Source organism: Tachypleus tridentatus, chromosome 6 (assembly GCF_004210375.1).
Source record: "Tachypleus tridentatus isolate NWPU-2018 chromosome 6, ASM421037v1, whole genome shotgun sequence".
Taxonomy (NCBI): Eukaryota; Metazoa; Arthropoda; class Merostomata; order Xiphosura; family Limulidae; genus Tachypleus; species Tachypleus tridentatus.
In genome coordinates this window covers 81,716,041-81,738,728 of record NC_134830.1, presented here as the reverse complement: position 1 = coordinate 81,738,728, position 22,688 = coordinate 81,716,041, and the positions used below count along the sequence as shown (strand labels likewise).

At 35.1% G+C, this 22,688-nt stretch overlaps 1 protein-coding gene across 5 annotated transcripts in view; it reads left to right on the top strand.

The window, feature by feature from the left end:
* LOC143252914 (uncharacterized) overlaps positions 1-22,688 on the top strand; it is an 80,261-nt gene that overhangs the window by 25,793 nt on the left and 31,780 nt on the right. For all 5 annotated transcript variants that reach the window (XM_076505762.1, XM_076505763.1, XM_076505764.1 and 2 more), the window contains exon 6: positions 11,486-11,631. In XM_076505762.1, coding sequence (XP_076361877.1) covers positions 11,486-11,631 — 146 coding nt within the window. The remainder of the gene's footprint in view (positions 1-11,485; positions 11,632-22,688) is intronic.

Genomic DNA, 22,688 nt, shown 5'->3' with positions numbered 1-22,688 from the left:
CTTTTAATTTGTCACAAGAGGTTATTGTTGAGAGGAATTTGAAGAGCATTCCTGATTAGAGATCCTCACTGGTTTCTCCATCAAAGGAGGTTTCTGCAGTGAGGCATATCTCCACTTGCAAAGAATGAATTATGATGCCATCCAATGTCCTAATTTTGGCATTTACATCACCATGTCCACCTGCAACTGTCAAGGCAGATTATGTTAATTGCAAGGTACAGCCGTATATTCTGAACCCTCTTAGATGTTTCCAATGTCAGCAGTTCAGTCACTCAAAGACATCATGTTGTGGTTTCTTGATGTGTGCTCATTGTGATGGCAAGGACCACGATGCCTATGAACATGAAACATACCCTTATTGGGTTAATTATAATGGCTCACACCCATCCTACTTTTGTTCTTGCCCTAAGTGGTTGGAGGAAGAAGAAGTACAGCATTTGAAAACAATTCAAAACATTACTTACCTTGAGACTAGAAAGTTACTGTCTCCTACTTCACTTTTGATGTATGCTGCTGCACTTTGTTTCACTGGTACAGTGGGAGTGCAAACAGATCGCTCAGTGTTTCCAAAACAATCATTCTCAAATCATATGAAATCTCTTTTGACCTCCATGGTTAAGAAAGTTGATGAATCAACATCAACACCCATCTCTGTCCTTACCATTCAATCTGGCATGGCCCAGTGGTTAAGCCACTCAACTTGTAATCTGAGTGTTATGGGTTCGAATCCCTGTCACACTAAAACATGCTCACCCTTTCAGCCATGGAAGCATTATAATGTGATGGCCAATCCTGCTATTCATTGGTGAAAGAGTAGCCCAAGAGTTGGCAGTAGGTGGTGATGACTAGCTGCCTTCCCTTTAGTATTACACTGCAAAATTAGGGATGACTAGCACAGAGCTCTCGTGTAGCTTTGCACGAAATTCAAAAGAAACCAAACCCTACCATTCATTCCAGCAAACCCTCAGATCCATCTCCTTTGGTTCTGGGTATGGGCATTTCCTCAGTTACATCTTCTCCAGCCCCCAGATGCAAAACAGTAATTCATTTACACTTTCAGTCACTGGAATATTCTTTCAACAGCAAAGATCTGCCCACTTGACCCAGCACAGGATCCATGAAGGTCAATAGATTCTCCTCAAATAAAGAAAAAAGACATGGTTGAAAACAGAAAGGCTCTCCACCCAATTTGCCTACACATAAATAAAAATGGCTACTTTGATACAAAGTATATAGGTTGTCAAGGTTTTGTGTTCTAATCTGGTTGACATCAAAGCACTGGTTGCTTCTTACTAGTGTCTGTATGTCTTTCCTTACAGGAAACATTTCTGAAATCTGCTGATACAAGCAGTTTTTGGCAGTTTTCTTTGGACAGAAATGACAGGTTGTATGATGGAGAAATGCATTCAGGGGTGGTATTTTTGATCGACCAGCATGTGCCCAACCTGTCTTTGCCACTCGACACATCCTTGCAGGCCGTAGCCATCCGTGTTTCCTTGGGTCGTACCATCACTGTTTGTTCCCTCTACCTGTCTCCTGAAGAGACCTATGATCAGTTAGACCTTGATGCTTTTGTTGAACAGTTTCTGTCTCCCTTTATAATCCTGAGGAACTTTTAATAGACGTAATCTCCTCTGGAGTGGTGCTGATATTGATGGAAGGGGTTGCTTCATAGAGCATATGCTCTCAGATCATAAATAAAATGTCCATTTTGATACAAAGTCTGTAGATTTATGTTCTAATCTGGATGACATCAAAGCACTGATTGCTTCTCACCACCCTGTATGTCTTTCCTTTCAGAAAACATTTCTGAAACCTGCAGATACAGTCACCTTTTGGCAGTTTTCTTTGTACAGAAATGACAGGTTTTGTGAAGCATATGCTCTCAGATCACAACCTTTCTCTCTTCAGTACTTATTTGTGTACTTATTTTCATTTGCCTAGTCAATCTTTTATTGTTAGTGTTCTCTCAGTTTGCTCCCCTTCACTATTCTCTCACTTTTCATGGAGGATTGACAGTAATCCAAGAGGCAGTGATCATTTTCTTATAATTTTGAGAGAGACTTGCTGTGGTTGATGCCACTTGACCCCCCGTGTCCCAGTAGAAGCTGGATCAAGTCAACTGGCTCTCTTTCAGTTATTGCAGAACTTGATCCTGCTATCAGACAACTGCATGGCAGCAGCAACTGACTGTATTGTAGAAGCAGCTGCTGTATGTATTTCTAAAACCTCGACATATTTTCCATGATATACTCATTTATGGTGGAATTCTACCTGCCACATGGCATGGACAGCTCAAAAACAACCCTGGGATACCTTTCATAGGTATCCCACACTCTTGAACCACATTGCTTTCCAGCAGGCCTGTACACATGCTAGGCAGGTAAGACATTAAAGCCAGAAGGAATCTTGGATTAAATTCACGACCAGCATCTCTTCTACCACCAGTTACAAAGTTATATGGGACAAGATTCAAAAGGTCAGTTGGCAGTATAATTCAGTCTCTCTTACGATCTTGCTCTTTCATGGCCAGGAAATAGCTGATACCCAGAGCATTCCCCACTTTCTTAGCCATCAAGACTCAGGCAGAACTGTTGTCTATTTCTTTTTGGGCTGATCGTTTCTTTGACTGTAATCACCCCTTTACACTGGTAAAACTCAAACTGGCCTTTCATCGGTCTGGCAGTACACTGGTCAGACCTGATGATATACACTATGAGATGATACACCACCTCTCTCCTGCTTCTCTTACTATTCTTCTGGTTGTTTTTAATGGTATCTGGCAGGAGAATGTTTTTCCTTATACCTGGTGCCAGGCTATTGTCCTACTTTTCTCTAAGCCTGGGAAGAATCCCAAGATTCCTTCAAACTAGTGTCCAATTGCTTTTAGGAGCTATCTCTTTATGACCTTATAGAGGATGGTTAATGCTCTTCTTGTTTGGTTCGTCGAATCAAACAACCTCCTCTTACCCACCCAGTGTGGGTTCTGACGACAGCACTCCACCATGGACCACTCGAGATGAAACATCGATCACAGAAGCCTTTCTCAAATGACAATATCGTGCATCAATATTCTTTGACTTTGAGAAGGCTTGTGATATTACGTGGATATTTTGCAAGACCCACTTATATGGGTTATGTAGCCATTTTATTAAAAATATTTTAATGTCAGGAGATTCCAAGTTTGTGTGGGTTTGACACTTTCTCATTCTTTTCTACAGGAAAGAGGAAGTTGTCATAACTAGACTACACATTGGTTACAGTTTCTTAACTCATCATTTTCTTTTTTCTGGGACTGATGCACAAATATATATGGTCTGTGTGATACTCAGGTTACAAAAGCCCACATTTTACTGTCATGTGATCATTACGATTCTTAAAGACACTATTTAGACATGTTTTGTCCCAAGCCTTTTCCCTAACATTGGTTTTGTTTGTTTGGGAATTTCGCACAAAGCTACTCGAGGGCTATCTGTGCTAGCCGTCCCTAATTTAGCAGTGTAAGACTAGAGGGAAGGCAGCTAGTCATCACCACCCACCGCCAACTCTTGGGCTACTCTTTACCAACGAATAGTGGGATTGACCGTCACATTATACACCCCACGGCTGGGAGGCGAGCATGTTTAGCGACTGGCGCCAACCCGACCCTCGGATTATGAGTCGCACGCCTTACGCGCTAGGCCATGCCGGGCCCCCTAACATTGGACAGTGTCATTGGTGATGGTGACATTATCTACCTTACACATAGTTTTTTAAAGGCCATTGGCCTTTTTAATGCTATTAAATTTTAATTCATCAGTTAGACTTTGTGTTTTAACATGATTTCTTTTGATGAATTTAAGTAAAATTAGTTCAATATGAAATTAGAAAATGGCCGTGATATCACGGTAAGTTTTAACTTACCTGCTAGTCGTCCTGATGAGTTATAATAATGAAAATTATGCTATAGAGAGACATTTAAAACTGGTATTACTTTACTTTCTCTCCCTTATTGCTGTAAACTAGATTTAAAAATAGGATTTAATGCTATTTAAGTTTTTAATTCAAAAATTAAACTTTGTTTTATTTTGATTTCTTTTTATGAATTTTAATAATTTTACTTTATTTTTTTTCTAACCAGTTTTTTGGCACAGGTGGCTTAGTTGCTTTATGCCATACAATGCCAAAAGACCAACCAATTTATTCTGTTCCATTAATGTAGATCAAAAAGAGCAGTCGTTATAAGAATGGGCCTTGAGGTACACCACGTGCAACATTGATTCAGTTTGACTGAACTCCACTTGTAATAACCCTCTGCTTTCTTCCATTAAGCCACTTGTCTATTTAATAAGTGAACTTATCATCAACATTTATTGATATGTTTTTTTTACAAGCCCTTTATGTAGCACTTTGTCAAATGTTTTATGAAGATCAAGATACACCAAATCTATACCATTACCCTTTTTTTCATATACAGTAATATTTTCAAAACATGTAAAAAGATTTGTGCTGTAAGAGTTTCCTTTAGTGAAACCATGTTGACTACCAGATAAAATTCAAAACTTTGTTAAATGACTTTGCAAAGTATTTTTTTATCATACTTTCCAAAACTTTCTCTACAATTGATTTAAGTATAATAGGCCTGTAATTACTGGGAGAACTTCTGTTACCTCCATTCAAGATAAGAGTGACATTAGCTAATTTCTGGTCTGTTGTTACTCATTCACTATTGAGTTAAAGCTAAAAAAAGTGGAATTTAATAACCTAACCATTTCATAATCATCAGATACAAGCCTTCCTTTATCACCCCTCAAGGATACTATCCCCATCCTAATATTTTGTTTGCATTTAGTGTACTTTAAAAAAATCCTTACTATTAATTTTTGTTTTCAAACAAATTTTTTTCATACATCCTTTTGAATGTCCTAATGTCCTGTTTCATCAACTTTCTTGATCTCGTACAATACCAGTCAATTTAGATCTCTTAAATTCATGATGCTTTTCTTTCTGTAAGGAATATATTTGTTTCAAATATTAAAAAACATTTTCTTTAAACATTTTCGACATTTACTCAGCATCTCTAAATAACTCACTTGCTCAATTCACAACAGATAATTCTTGTTGCATTCCTTCAAACTTAGTTTTTTAAAAATTTTTAATCAAAACATTATTCCTAATTTTATATGCAGCAAAACATCAAACCTAATACAGCAATAATCACATCTACCTTGGTGTTCCACACTTTCCACCTTCTCGACCATTTCTGTATTAAAAGTTAACAATAAATTTAAAATAGCTTTATTCTTAGTAGGTTGCTTGACCAATTGATGTAGAAATGCATGTTGAACAGTTTGCAGAAACCTTTATTCTTCATGGTTTGACTCAAGTATTTCTCAATCAGTATGTCCAAAATTAAAATCACCCATAATTATAACTTCAGTAACAGCTAAAATCTTGATCTCACGAATTTCATCAGTTTCATCTGGTGGTCTGTAACAAATTCCAACTAAGAGCTTTTTCCCTTGATATCCACTAACAGAAACTCAAATGGATTCTATCTCCTTGCTATTACCTTTAATATTCTCAACTTTAGTAGGATGTAACCCAATTTACACACACAGCTACTCCTCTTTCTCTCTTTAATACTCTGTCCCTATTAAGTAATATATAACCATGTTTCTGTTTTTCCCAATATATCAAAATCTTCTGTTCCTACAAGTGCCCTAAAATCATGTATTTTATTTTTTATAGTACTAGCATTACAGTAGTAACAATTAAGTCTATCCTTGTAATTACATTTTTTATTAATTTCCTATGCTAAACTCTCTTATACACTTCAGTTTGTTTTATTTAGTTTATTTTTGCCCTCACCAGTATCTAGTCCTAGCATAAAACTTCCCTTGCAGCTGAGGTAATAGCCCTTACAAATATGCCAGACCCTTTTCTACTTATTTGTAAACCATCCATTCTGTAAACTTCCCTCCTCCCACTGAACTGATTCCACAAGTCCAACCAGCTAACCTGTTCATTCTTACATATTACTTTCAGTCTAGCATTTAGCCCTAGTTACCTATTCCAAACTTCATCTCCCCAGTTAATTCTAGACAGTATCCCAGACAGAGTAAATTTATGGGCTTTATCTTTAAATTCTTTTATTAATGCCTTATACTTATTAATCAGCTTCTTTGACTTATTCTTCCCTATACTGTTAGGCCTGACTTGCACAACAAAAACTGCATTGTTGCCACTCTTCATTATATATCTCGCTCTATCAATTATGTCTTCTATTTGTGCCCCAGGTTAGCATAATCTAACTCTTTCCTCTCTCTTTACTCAACAGGTTATTCTTTCCATATGCCATGTTGAGGAATCACTTATAACTATAAACTCTTTAAGTTTGTAATTTATATCCTTCTCTATTCCTTTTGCTTTCCCTTCTCAAATAGTTCCTTGTCAACATTAGTCAAGAGCTGAAATCTGTTGCTCAATTGAATAGGTTCTTTACAGTTCAGTTCACTACTTTTGACACAGATACTCTCTTTTCTAATGTTCTGAATGTCACTGTTAGTTTTAGCTGATGTCTCCCTTGCATGTAAAAGCTTACATATTGAAAGTTATAGTATGAAAATTTTGGTCAATTTAAGAGTTAAAAAGTCAGTTAAATTAACAGAGCCCATTGAGTGATGGTTAAGCATGATATGAAACATTTCAAATACCCTTAATATTAGTAATGAGTTCCTTTAAAGGAGGTATTATGCTTAGTAAAACAACCTTTTAGATACAGTACTTTCTCCTTTTCTCACAAGATTATCTATTCTTGTTCAATGCTACCCCTTATATGCAAACGTTTTCTTTATGCATACTGCAAGCCTTCCACATCCCCTGTTGGAATTATTATGTTTCTCATGTCACTTCTTAAACAGTAGTAACATGATATGCTTACATGATGCATGTGGCTCCCTCTACCAAACTGTCACTTTTCATTCAGCAGTATTTGAGTTAAGATAAACTCTTTTGTGTGTTTAATGCTTCCAGTGTAACAAATGATTTTTTCTTCACATGAAGTGGTTTATTTTAATTTATTTTCATTCATTCCACTAATTCATACATTAATATTTATCACTTCATTCTTGTCACATATTTCTGCACTCAGATTTTGTGAACCTTTTTTTGTACAAAGAATTCTGAAGTTCCTGTAACCACATTAGAGGTCACAAGAGTGCCTAGCATTTTTCTCAGGCCTCAAATGTGGGCAACTCAATGATGAATCTGTCAGTTTTTATACATTGAGGATCACTCATGCTCTTCTTGAGTCAGCTGAACCTGTGCAGAATGATGCACACTTTGAGCATTTGTTTCCACCTTCAGAGATTCCGTTCCTTCTCATTCCCAGCCTGAGGTATCACCAAGGTCTAATTTGGTCTTTACTGATTTTGTGTCTTAAGGTTTGTGATGTTTATCCATTTCCCCTATCTCTGATTTACCTAATCCTTCCTTATTTTATAAATGAGATTTCTAACGATATTTCTTTTGCCTTCCTCCTATGGTGTTTGGGTATATACTGATCAATCTGTCTCATACTTAAGTGAGGGAATCAGCATACCATACCCCTGAAAACTTCTAATCAATTTGATTTTACTGTTGTTGATCTCTCTATCTGCTTCCCTTCACGTTTCTTGCATTTCTCTTGGAGGGTTAACAGTAACTTACAGGGCAGTGATCATTTTCAGGAAGAATGGCTATGGTCGATGCCATGCAACCCACGTGTCACAGTGGAAGCTGGACCAGGCCAACTAGCCCTCTTTCACTGCTCTCTTGGAACTTGACCCTGCTGTTGTCTGTAAGCCATCAATAGACAGTTGTGTGGCAGAATAACTGATTGTTTTGTCCAAGTAGCTGCTCAATCTATTTCTAAAACCTTTACACGTTTTCCAAGGTATCCTTGTCCGTGGTGGAATCCTGCCTGCCATGTGCCACTGAAGACTCAAAAATAGACCTGGGATACCTTTCATAGGTATTCCACACTTTTAAACTGCTTTTTTTCCAGCAAGCCCATGTGCATGCTTGGTAGGTAAGATGTCAAACCCAGAAGGGATCTTGGATTAAGTTCACAACTAGCATCTCTTCTACCACCAGTTCCAAAGTCATATAGGACAAGATATGGAAGGTCAGTGGGCAGTATACTTTCTTCCCTCTTTTGATCATGCTCTCTGGTGGCCAGGAAGCTGCTGATACCCCAGCAAAAGCTTTTCTCATGCATCTAGCACTTCTGCCTCATCGCCTACTTGCTTAGCCATCAAGACTCGGGCAGTGCAGTTGTCTCTTTCTTTTTGGGCTGATTGTCTCTATGACTATACTCATCTCTTTACACTAGTGGAAATCAAGCTTGCTTTTCATCCATCTGGCAGTACATCGGTTGGACCTGATGATGTTCACTACGAGATGCTGTGCAATCTCTCTCCTACCTTGTTTGCTATTCTTTTGGTTGTTTTTAACTGGATCTGGCAGGAGAATGTTTTTCCTGATGCTTACCACCATGCTATTGTCCTCCCTTTTTATAAGCTTGGTAATGATCTCAAGATTCCTTCAAACTACCATCCAGTTGCTTTGACAAAATCTCTTTATAAGATATTAGAGGATGGATTATGCTCATTTTGTTTTGTTCCTTGAATTAAACAACCTCCTCTTACCCACCCTGCATGGTTTCTGATGACAGTGCTCAACAATGGACCACATGATTCAACTTAAAATGTCAAACAAGGAAGCCTTTCTCAAGTGACAACATCTTGTTTCTTTAATTTTTTTACTTTGAAAAAGTTTATGATACTACATGGAGGTATGGCATCCTTCAAGACCTCCACTCATTTATTCATTTTCACTAAATATTTTTAATGGACTGGTGATTCTCAATCTGTGTGGTTTCAACACTTTCCCATTCTTTCCACAGGAACTTGGAGTCCCTCAGGACTGTGTCTTAAGTGTCACACTTTTCATTATAAAGATTAATGCCATCAGTGGACAAGACAACTCCACTGTTCAGTTGCAAATGGACTCTGTATCTGCGACTTCCACATCTTGTGTCAGCCATCAGGCATGAGGCTACAGTCTGCCCTCAGTTGTTTACTGACGTGGATCACAGCAAGTTGATTTACCTAATCTCGCTCTAAAACTGTTTGCATCCACTTTTGCCATCAACAGGGAATTCACCCCTACCCTGAATTTCATGTTGGTGAAGTTATACTTCCTGTAGTCCCAGAGGCAAAGTTCTTGGGGCTTATCTTTGACCATAAGCTGACCTTTATTTCACACATCAATCAGCTACTTATCAAATGAACAAAGGCATTAAACATCCTGTGTGCCCTCTGTTCCAGTTTTTGGGAGCAGATCAATGTTCTGTGCTAAAGGTCTATTATACCCTCATTTGATCAAAACTGGACCATGGGTCTCTGGTATATGGTTCTGCATTGAAGATATTGGACCCTGTTTACCATCAGGGGCTTCAGTTCTGAATATGGACTTTCCATGCTTCTCCAGTCCAGAGTTTGTACACTAACTCTCATGAACCTCCTCTATACCTCTGCCATTTGCAACTATCTTTACTGTATGCTTCAAATCTTAAATCCATACCATAGCATTCTACCTGGGGTTGTGTTTTCCTTCCTCAGTGGGTCATGCTTTTCCAGAACAGATGATCTGCCATTGTTACTTTTGGCCTTCATATTCAGCTGCAGTTGAATGAATTGGATCTGTCCTTAGATGACCTGGCTGTATCCACTGATCAGCCCATCCCACCATGGTTTATTACCATCCCCAAGTGTGACCTTGCTTTGAGTCATCTGGGAAATCTGATACTCCCAGTTGGAAGTATTGTCTTTTATTTGCTGAACATCTTTCCATTCCCATTTATACCGATGGTTCCAAATCATGTGACTGTAGGCTCTGCCATGAATTGTTGTGGATAGGTGGTTGTGCACAGAATCCTCTCTACAGTTTCTGTGTTTACTGCCAAACTGTATGTCACATAGAAACTAAGCAATACTTGAATTGTACTATCTATACCAACTAACTTAGCTCTATAGTGGCCCTGGAATCACTTCACATTTGTTCTCACCCTTTTCTCACCAATATTCAAAATTGACTGGCACATTTCTCTTTTATCATCCATTTCTATCCAGTTCTTTTGGATACTGGGCCACATTGATATTCACAGGAATGAGTTCACTAACATCGTGGCTAAGTTCACCTGCTCTGATGCTATCATGACTGTGGCTGTTTCATACATGGACTATTCTTGTATTCAAGGCTCTGCTCTGCACCAGTTTGCAGTTGACTTGGAGTGAGCAACATGATAACAAACTTTTCCAGATCAAACCTTCTATTGCCCTCTGGCCATCTTGTTTCTGGAAGGATTAAGTTGTCACAGTTAAGTTACCCATTGTTCACAGTTTTTAACTTTTTTTTTTAATCTGGGACTAATGCATCAGTGCATGGTCTGTGTGACACTTGAGTCACAATAGCCCACATTTTACTGTCATGCTGTTTTTACAATCATGAGTGATGGCACCATTTTAGATATATTTTTACCATTGGTTCACCCTTGCTGTTGAACAGCATCATTGTGAATTGTGACACTATCCACTTCAGTTGTGTTTTTAGCTTTTCAAGTGCTATTGGCCCTTTTAACTCTATTTAAGTTTTGAATTTGAAAATTGGACTTTGTTTTACATGATTCCTTTTTACATATTTTAATAATTTTACTTTTATTTTTTATTTGTTGTTTTGCACAAATAACCTAATTGCTTTGCATCAATAAATGCCAACCAACCAGCCTTTAACAAACTTAATAATTTATAGATGCACTGTTTCTTTCTGAATAACTTTCTTTACTCAGTCAATCTGATCTCAGTGAACAGCTTGCATTTAATGAATATTTTACTAATTTCTTTGCACATAATGAATATTTTACTAATTTCTCAATCACTGAACTAACTACTACTTCATTACCAATTGCTCATATTTATAGCTATATACCTTATGAATATTAGTTAAAGTTATCAAAGTCTTGACAACATGTAATCTTTCTGGGCATTCTATGATACTTTTATGAACTTACATGAAATTAATATCAAGCACCCTGTAGCTGACATCTGAAATAAAACATTTAAAATATAGTTTAAATCAGTATAAAATTACATTGTATAACACTGCCTATTTTGAACTTCACAGAGATAATGAGAACTGGTATATCATGAAAATGTAGTCTTTGGTGGTCGTTGTGTGGTGTTTGTTGTTAAATACAAGCATTTATGCTTTCATTGTGGGTGTAACTTTGATGGACTGGATGATCAGTGTTTTGAACTATCAAATATATATTTACTTCCTACTGCTTCATTAAGGTTGTTGTCTTCAATTGTAAATTGTTATTGGGTTGATAAATAGTTTATTAATTTCTAAATTACCAACGGATGTAGTCTATGTTTTTATTTTTTATAATTGACTTTCACAGGTTATGTAGAATGTCCTTCTTGTGGGCGTTACTTTAATGAACGTGCAGCTGATAGACATATCCCATGGTGTCAAGAGCAAAAGGCAAGAATACCAAAAAGTCCAGCAAGTATTGATGCTAAAGAAAGATTAAAAGCAAGGACAAAGGTAAAGGACTTCAGTATTAACAAATATACCACTCTTGTCCTATCAAAGCTTTCACTAAAATGTTTGACAATGTTACTACAGGTATGGCTACAGTAAATTGCTTCGTTGATCTGTGACTCAGATCTATTTGTTAAAAGGCATTTTTTTATTTGTAAACCTTTAATTTATTGCTTCCCTAGCAAGAATCTTATGTGAGCTGTAATGTGTTTCTAGGTCATGTTTACTGAGGGTGTGGATAAGAATAAAGGAATTATAATTAGCCATCAAATTTACATGCAATTTTCTTTATCTCTTGACATCTGGTGTTTAACTCATTATGTGTAGAATTATATCTAGAAAATATAAATTCATATACAAAATTAGATGTTTTCGAGTGTGATGTTTTTTATCTGTTTTTGTCCTTGGATATGAAACCTGATTATTTTTACGTTTAACGCTTTCTCGATGTGTCACAGGTGAAAGGCCTTGTCATCGTGTTTGTTAACTTGCATTAAAAATTTTAGTGAACTACTATTTTATGAATTTATGTCAATAAGTTTGAGATCAAATTGTAGATTACAATTCAAACTGTAATATTATATGAGTTAATTTCTTAATTTAAAGGTAAATGTTAAAAAACCCACCTAAATGTATAATTTAGTGAGTCATTTGGTATGTTGAATGCAACAGTAATAAAATTAGATGTTTTTTACATCAAAATACTAAGTCTATAGTTTTGTAGAAATTAGGAACCCAAATTAACCAATGCTGACAAACTAGAATATAAAATAAGAACCTCATATCTTTTTATTTTGCTGAAATATTGATTTTGTATTGAATCAAACACAGTGGCCTCATTTACCTCTTTCCATACTTTCAAAAAGTATAATATCTCCAGTAATATGTTTGTTTGAAACTCAACAATTTCCCCACCACTGTTTTTCATAGTAGCAAAGAAACACGCTGGCAGGTGATGATACAAACCTGATTCCATTGCATCTTCATGTGTTTTATTATATACAAAGTTGTGAAATAAAAAAATTAGATCCTTTGGTAGTATATCTCAGTAACTTTTGAAAACATTTTATAAACTTTATTATAATGTTGTCTTTTATAAATATCTGTTGTTGCATTGTCTCTTCCAAAGGAATTTTTGTGGATAGAAAATTTACAATAAACATTTTCATCAAACTATCTCTTATGGTGTATTTCTTATGTGTATAGTGTTGAAGAAACTTGATCATAAAAACCAACTACATGATAATATGTAATTGTAGAAGAACCTTTAGGTCTAATAGGACTGCATTTTTTACATGTACCTTTGGAACACCATACAAAATACCTGGATGAATCTTTTTGTCTTTGTCACTTATTTATTGTTTTAACAAACTATTATATATTTTAGTTTCTTTGCAAAATAACACAAAATATGATATTCTCTTCTCTCATGTATTAGGATTTTGATTTGTAGTTTCAGTTGACTGTAGATCAGGGGTGGGCAGTTTGTTAACTTTGTAGTATGCAGGCATACTAAAGTATAATGATTATTTTTCCTTTTTGTTTATACAAGTCAACCTTTCTTATTTCACAAAATTTATCAAAATTTTCCACATCTACATGTATTTTAGCTTGTATTTAGTAAAAGGTTGAGAATTGGTTTTGAAAAATGGCTAAATTCATTCTCTCCTAGATGAGCATTATTCTGAGTCATTAATTCTTAGTATCAAATGTACTTCCTTGTGTTAAATTTTGCCATAGAAATTGATTGTTAAACAGTTTGTGAAGGTTTTGGATATAATGTTAACTATTGGGTAATCTTCTGATACCCAATTAACTTCCATATTTTCACTTACAAAATGACCAATAGTAACATTAATAAAGCATGCAGTCAGAGGCAGATGTTCCTATTAGTTCTCTATAGTGGTTAGCTCTCTCTGCATTTTAATTGAGCTTTTCTAATACAGGCCACTCACCAGGAGAAAAATTCTGATGTTTCTAACTTGTTTGTTTTATTGTTCAGTAATAAATTTCATATTTTTTGCTACCAACTTTGTTCAGTCTCTTCCCCTAATTCTGTCAGTTACTATATGAAAATCAGTTTTTACTCTGTGATATATTTTCTGCCATTACTGTGATTATTTTCATTACTACTGTTATGTGTAAGATGAATTGCTGTGCATTAGAATAACACAATCCTAATTACTGTATTAAAGTTATATATTAAAAGTATGAGTATGAACTTCAGGTAGAATTTGTAGGATTAAAATTAATTTTGTATCAAGAACTTTTTCCTTTATTGTGCAACATTATACATCTATCTACAAAGTTTCATACAATTGATGCTTGAAACCATAGGTACTTGATAAAATTCTATAATTTCAGAATTGAGGAAAAACAAGAGAATTGTACATTTCACAAATACATTATTTATTGTGACCATCCTACTGCTAGGAAAAGTATCATCAGGTACAGAATAAAATGTTTTGTAGAAGAATTTAAAAGCATATATATATATATATATATATAAAGTGTTAGAAAATACAATATATATATAAAAGAGCAATTTGTTTTATAGTTTTTAGTTCAATTTATTGATCTTCAGATAACAAATGTACAGTACTTAGCAACTCAACATCTTTGGAATTGCACCTCAAAATCACTGTATAATATTAACTCATTAAAAAAACAACTAATTAATTTAGAAATCTAAACTTTACATAGTGTGAGTTTTTGAAGAAAATAATTTAAAAAACAGCATATGAAACTGTAAATTTTAGCAGTGCATAAAATAATAAAGTATTAATAAAAAATAAAAATATTTGGATAAACTTAACCAGTTGAGAAGATATTTTATAAAGAAACCCTTTTTATTTACCCTAATAATATAATATACAGTTTTTTATAATTACACCTGAGTGAGGAAGAAAACAAATTGTTAGAAAATACATTTGTCTTTTTTTTTTTTTGAATTTGGAAATTATCTTGTACAATAACAATTGTTACAACAGGTTTTAAAACCAAAAAAACAAGTCTGATAATTGTGAAGTTTTAGAACTTAAGTGAATCTTGTCTTAATAGTTATTATTTTGGATTCAAACCTGTTAATCCAGTAAATAAAAATTAATTATTGAAGTTTTTAGTAACAATGACTAAATAGTTGTAATGAAAAGTGGTGAAAGAGGCATAATATTTTGAATAATAATAATAAAAAAAACAAAAAAGCTGTCAAATCAAAGATATACCTTTACAAAAGCTAGAGGAACAAAACTACATAATTATTTATTAAAATGTAGTAACATAAATAAATCCTTTAGCTACTCAATCTGAACTTGAGATAACAACTTTCAGTCTGTAGGTAAAATAAGAAAATTAAAATTTTCTGTTGGTTATAAATAAAATAATAAAAAACATCAGTAAGAGTTACTGGCAATTTATGAAAAAAAGAATATGATTGGTGGGTGTGGCAAGTGAGTTTGATTTTTTATTCTTATCTTTATAAATAAAGAAGATTGAAAGCTATGAAAATTATGGTATACCTTGATATATATACTATAATGAATAATTTACACTAAACTCAAAACATCAGAGAGGTGTGATGAAAAACAGAGAATGAGGAAGTTTTGTGAACAAATGTCACCATGTGCATACAAATGTTTATTAAAATTTTTTTGAAATATTTCCTTTTGAAATTAATAAATTAAAACTTATGTAATGTGAAAATTTGATTTAACTACATTTTGATGCCATGTTTTTAAATCCATAAATGTCATGACATACTTATTATTAAACCCTCGGAGCAAGAGGATTGAAGAGAAAGTTGCACAAAGGATGCACTATTAAAACATAAATGTACCTTATAAAGAGACAGGTGTGATTTTGAAATTAACCTATTGATTGTGACTGCTCTATAAGTGTGTGGAATCTTTCAAGCTGTACACTGTATATGACACTTGTAGTTAACTGCCACAGGTATACCACACACTATATGATAAATCAGCAGTCGGTGGATTAATACTCACAGTGCATTGAAGAAAATACTTACTGTACTCTTAAAAAATGTATATTAACTTTTCTAAACATTTCAGTTATTTTTCATGTGGAATGTTATAAAACACTTCAGCAACAATCACTTGTAAATATCAAAATTTAATATTCTATGACTCAACATTGTACAAAACATAATAGTCACACTGTAGAAGCATTTTATAAAGCATACCCTGAAATAAACTGAAATGATTTTTTTTCCTATACTTGGGGAGAGTACAGATTAAGTCAAAATGGACAGAATTTAAACATACTTACACCCTGTATATTCGTAGTAAAAAGCATTCCTATAGTGCACATTATAATACTTTTACTAAACTGTCTATAAATTGTTTTGTGTTTGTTCTTACAACTGTTTCAACAGTTAACCATTGTTAAAAACTAATAATAGGATTTAAGAGTTTCAATGAATGATCTTTGTGTAAACATACCTGTTTTTTTTTTTTTTAGTTTAAAAAGATAAATATTTTTCAGTAATTAAATGCTACAGTTTTTTAAACAATTTCCTGTGTTTGGCCCCCATGTTGGGTATGTAGTTCACAGAAAATACCATCTTTAGAAAGTTTTTATTATTAGATAGTCACAACCTGTCAAGTATCTTTACTATATTTCAATTTTCCTGTGAAATATGTTTCTGGAAGATTCTTGAGATGTACACTGATATAACCTCTAGTAACATCTGTTGTATAGATGTTTGGAAATACGTGATGACTGCTTTCCTTATTTTTGCTGGTGAGATAACCAGGTGATTTGACCCTGTTCAGATAGTTTTATAGTGGATGATTCCTTCAATTCATTCAGATCAGACCCTTATCCAGATGCTTTTTTACTTCACATAAATCTCAAAATAAGTTCATCTGTCTTTCTTCTAATGAGTATGGTTCTTCATTGAGCAGAAATGTTTGTCGACAATCAAATTTGATGTCCATCTTATTTCATAGTTCTGTAAAGTCGGAATTGAGTTTAACTCTGTAACACATTTTCTGCCAATTCTCTAATTAGAGAGCTTACAGCTCTAAGCTTTAATAAAATCACAGAGTAGGTAGTAAGGTTGAAACTTTGATACCATGATCACATAATTTGTTCAGTGCATTTCTGTGGACTTTGATTTGTTCCTTGTGTAATCTTCATAGAATACAAGTTTAAACTTTGATGAAAGTTAGAGGTAACACTTTCCATACCAAGGAGTTCATGAGTATAAGGAAAGGAAGTTATGATCCAGATCTTGGAGAAGCCCTCTCCTGGAAGTCAGCCTTAAGTTACATGTGCAAAAGGGCTTATACACAGTTTACATCCAGTTGCTACTTGCTTATTTGTGGAAAAACTGAATTTTGCAACTTTATAACATGAGAAAATGCAGGGCATACAAGTAACTGAGGTTTGCTCTGTGTCTTGTAATCTGGAGGTCTTTATAGGGCACCTAAACTTGTTGATAAATGGAATAGAATGTTGCAACTAGTCACTGTCATCTAGATGTGCTGATGGAGGATGAAGTCCATCTAGCTACCTTATCTTGCATCAAAAATAGGGTGAAGGAGCTGTTAACATAGTGGGTTGATGGGATCTTATCTGAGAGAAGAGTAGAGCTGTTTGTGATCAAGTAAATGCTGAAAAATGAGTTTGATTCAGTAAAGTGTCACTCTGATGACCAAAAGTATAAGCACAGGTCACTTGCAGTGAGGGGAAATAGAAACCTTTAATAATAATGAATGGGATTATGAAGAAAGACCTGGACTTTCTCATTAAGTATTCAAGTCAAGTAACTGGCTAGAATAAATATACTCAGGAACAAGTCGTGCAATGTCTGATGTCAAATCTGGACACTTAAATATTTGACTCAATAAAACATTTGCATGAGGAAGAAGATATTTGTAGAAATTATATGACTGTCTGAGGAGAGAAATTTGACTGCTCTAGTGATCATATAGAAGGCCATCATTTATCTTGTGATCTTTATCTCTATGATTATTGGCTTGCTCACCTTTTAGAACAGCTTGTTGATGTAAAGATTAATCTTTCCAGAACTGCTGGAATGTCTCTGATATTCCTTGCTTTTTTACTTCTTACAATGGAAATATAACCTAATTGAATAAAACTCAGTACAAACTTGATAAATACTGCTTATGTGTAGTTTTGGCCTTAAAAAAATTATATCATTTTATATAGTTTGTCTGTCATATTTTAGGTTGTGAAATTTCCAAAATTCTGGTATCCCTTGGTTTTTGCTTTTTACTGTGGAAATACATAACCTAATTCCACAAAACTTAGTACAAACTTAAATAGTACCAGCATGTAATTTTGGCTTTCAAAAAATTGTATGATTGTTTTAGCTAGTGAAATTTCCAAAATTTTGTTGTGACACATCTTTAACAAATATTAAAGATCATTTTTTTTGTTTTAAATTTATGTTTTTTATTAATGTTTGGAAACTTTCAATTTTTTATATATCCAAATAGTTTTAACTTCCTTGTTATTACTAACATGTTTATTTTAATATTTTGTTTTGTTGATTTCAGTTATTGCAACTTCTAGCTGTAAATAATAAAAAACTCCAAAACTGACAGATTTGTTGGTATTGTAGGACCTGAGTTTTACAGAAGGCATTACCATTAATCTATATTAGACTAGGTATCATGATTTCTGAAATGGTACTACATCTAGTCACCCAAAGATATCTTGGCCTTGATTTGCCCTCCAAGCATTGTTTATTTGTTTTTTTTATAATAGTACACCAGTGTATTATATCTTTCTGTATTTTTGCCGTTCCATAATGTGCATATTATGCAACTACCCTCCACAAATTATGCTGTTTAACTTATACTAGTGGAAGTAGCTCCTTTTACCATCCTAACACAGTTCTTACTTTCTTGATTCCCGTTACAGTGTACAGATATATATTTACTTACAAAGTGTTTGCTTTCAAACTTTAGTTTTGTTTCTTAAAGAAAAGAATTATTCCATAATTTCATTTCTAATTTGAAGTACAAATTCAAATTTTATGGTGGTGGAGGATCACGTTACCACCAATATTGAGGATAATAATTTCACTAAGCCCCATCAGTGTAGGTTGACAATATGTAATGAGAAATTTCAAGCCTTAATATGCAGGTAGTTAGGCACTTTTGCTTGGCATTTGGTTTGTTCTTTCCTTTCCCTGAATAATTTCTGAAGAATAACTTATATGTGGAGAAAATAATTGTGACCCTATTTTTCCAGCCCCAGTTTTTTTTTGGTCAGTCTCATATTGTTGAGAATTAAGAGAGTTTGTTGAGTTTGCTGTTTCTGCACCTCATTGATTAGGTATGTCAAATGTTCCAGCACTTCACCCTTAACCTTTGATTTCTCTCTTTTCGTGATGGGTGAGAACCTCATTTTGATTATTATGTTTTTCTTCCTTCACTCAGTACTGAGAAAAAACAACAGATTATTGTAAAATGACTAGGTATGGACAACAGTTGTATAATCACTATCAATGTTGGACTCAGCACCTATATTACCTATTCTCCATTCATTGTCAGAGAAATCTTTAGGGCAGATGTCCCCTTTTTTCTTTAAAAAGGATTAGAGGGGTTTGCTGGCTCCTCCAAGTCTGTAATAAAGCTGTCCTTAGGAGACATGTTAATGGAAACATCTTCACCTCAACACACCAAACTATTCTTGAAGTCAAAGACCATGTGGGATATACTCTACCAGATTACTTCCCATGCAAGTTTGAATTATTCCAGAGGACGTACAGTTGAGAATGATTTAAAGAGCATTCCTGAGTTGGAGATTCTCACTGGTTTTTCCAGCCAAGGCATTTGTGTGGTGCACCATATCTCTAATCAGATGGATGGAATAATGCTATCTAGAAATGTACAAATTTTGACATTTACATAACATGTTCACCTCCCATTATCAAAGCAGTATATTTAATTTGTAAGATATAGCCATATATTCCCAACCTTCTCTGATGTTTCCAGTGCCAGATGTTTGGACATTCAAAGAACTCTTGTTATGTATCTTTAACATGTGGTTATTGTGGTGGCAAAGACCACAATGCCTACAAGTGCAAACTGGAACCACATAGTGTTAACTGTAATGGTTCATACCTCTAGTAATTTTGATCATACCATAAATGGGTGGGAGAGAAAGAGGTAAACATTTAAAAACTGTAAACAATATTTCATATCCCAAGTCTGGGAAGTTGGTGCCCACCATTTCATCTCAGATATATGCTGCTGCACTCCATTCTACTGCTATAGTAAAGTGCAGACAGATCTTTCTGCCTCCAACAGAGTAATTCTTCATCTGTATGAAGAGTCTTTTGCCCTCCTTGGTTAAGAAAGTATATGAGTCAACTTCAACCACGACCACCTGACACCATCAAAGCAAGTTATTTAAACTGTAAGTTACAGCCATATATTACAGATCCTCACAGATGATTCCATTTTCAGTGGTTTGGTAACTCAAAGACATTGTGTTGTGGTTCCTTGACATGTGCTCATTGTGGTAGCAAGGACTGTAATGCCTACAAGTGTGAAATGTATTCTTATTGTGTTAATTGTAGTACTCTTAACCCTCTTACTTTCATTCTTGCCCTATGTCAGTGGAGGAAAAAGCCTTTGATAATGGTTCACAACATTTCTTACCCCAAGGCTCAAAAGTTACTGCTCATTACTCTATCTCAGACATACGCTGCTGCACTTCATTCCACTGCTTCAGTGGGAGTGCAGACAGGTCTTTTTTGCCTTCATTAGAGTTGTTCTCCAACTATGTGAAGAGTCTTTTGCCCTCCATGGTTAATAGAGTAGACCAGTCAATGTTTACTTCAATCTATGTACCTACAAATCCATCCAGTGACTGATTCTGTCTACTTCCTTTGGCCCCAAGATGTCAAATGATTGTTTATTTTTGACCTCAGTTACTGGACTCTACATCTACTGACACAGACCTGTCCACTTGATCCAGAGCAGAATCTATAAAGGTTGAAAGACCTCCTCTTAATAAAGAAAAAAGACGTGGTCATAAATTGAAAGGTTCTCCATCCAGGTTTCCACCTTAATAAACATGGCCACATTGATAAAGTGGAACTGTCGAGGTTTGTGTGTGAATATAGATGACATTAAGGATTTGATTGATTCTTATCATCCTGTGTGTCTGTTCTTACAGGTAATGTTTCTGAAACCTGCCAATACAGTCACCTTTTGGTTGTTCTCTTTGTACAGAAATGACAAATTGTGTGATGGATGAGTGCATGAAAGAGTGGCACTGCTGGTCAGTCAGCATGAGCCCATCCTGTCTTTGCCACTTGATACACCCTTGGAAGCCATAGCCATCAGTGTTTCCTTGAGTGGTATCTTCACTGTTTGTTCTCTCTACCTGTCTCCTGGAGAGATCTATGAACAGTTAGACCTTGATGCTTTCATTGAACAGTTGCCATCTCTCTTTCTAATTTTGGGGGATTTTAATTGATTTAATTCTATCTGGGGTAATGCTGATATTGATGAGCAGAATCATTCCATAGAGTGTGTGCTCTCAGATCACAACCTTTTTCTCTTCATATACTTATTTTTATGCACCTAATCATTCTTTTACTGCTGTTGACCTCTCTATCTGCTCCTATTCACTTTGGCATAGATCATTTTCCTATCATTTTGAGGGATACTGGCCACTTTTGATGCTATCCAAACCCATGTGTCTCAGTGGAAGCTGGACCATATCAACTGACTCTCTTTTCTCTTGAAACATGATCCAGCCATCATCTGTAAGCCATCAATAGATAACTGCATGCATTATCCAAGCAGCTACTCAGTGTATTCCTAAACCCTCGACACATTTTCCACAATATTCTCACTTATGGTGGAATACCTTTTGTAAGCATCCCACACTTTCAAAGAGCTTTGCTTTCCAGCAGCCTGTGTGCATGCTCAGCAAAGCCAGAAGGAATCTTCAATTAATTTCATAGCAAACAGGTTTTACCTTTTTTCTCTCTAAAACCATTTCATGCACTTCTGCCACTAATGTGATATTCACCCCAATCCCAAGCTCTGTACTTCCTGGGGTCCCCAAGGCTAAGTTCTTGGAGCTTATATTTGATCATAAGTTAACTTTCATTCCACATATTAAGCAGCTATGCTTCAAGTGTACAAGGGCACTGAACATCCTCTCTGTCATATCTTCCATCTCTTAGAGAGCAGATTGAAGTTTTGTGCTAAAGATCTACTGTGTTCTCATTCAATTGAAAAACTGGACTATGGGTCTCTGATCTATGACACTGCCAGGACCTCTGTCTAGAATATGTTGGACCTCATTCACCATCAGAGGCTTTGGTTCTGCATGGGGACTTTCTGCTCAACTCAAGTCTAGAGTTTGTACACTGAGTCTTATGATTCTCCTCTACACCTCTGTCATTTGCAATTGTCTGTACTGTACACTTCAAAACTTTGATCCTTTCCACAGCATTCCTCCTAGAGTTGTGTTTTTCTTCCTCAGTGAGCCAAGCTTTTTCAAAATAAACAGTCTGCCATTGTTCCTTTTGGCTTTGTGTCCAGGTGCATTTGCCTGAATTGGGTTTGACCTTGGATGATGCTATGTCTCGACTGGTAAGCCCATCCAACCATGGCTTATTACCATCTCAAAATGTGACTTTTCTTTGAGTCATATGAGGAAAGTAGATATTCATGATTAAAAGCACCATCTTCTTTTTGCCAAATATCTTTCACACCATCCTTTCATTCCCACTTATACCAATGATTCAAAATCAGGTGACTCTGTGGGCTTTGCCATGGTATGTTTTGGTTCGGTGATTGCATATAGGATCCCTCTACAGTTTCTGTGTTCACTGCCAAATTGTATGCCATATCTCTTGCCCTGGATTATGTAGAAGCTGTGCAGTACACAAATTGTACTATTTAATCCAACTCACTTAGCTCTCTAGTGGCTCTGGAGTCATTTTACACTAGTTCTTACCCTATTCTTGTTGATATTCAAAACTGACTGTCCCATTTCTCTTTATCATCCATTCATATCCAGTTCTTCTAGATATTGGGCCA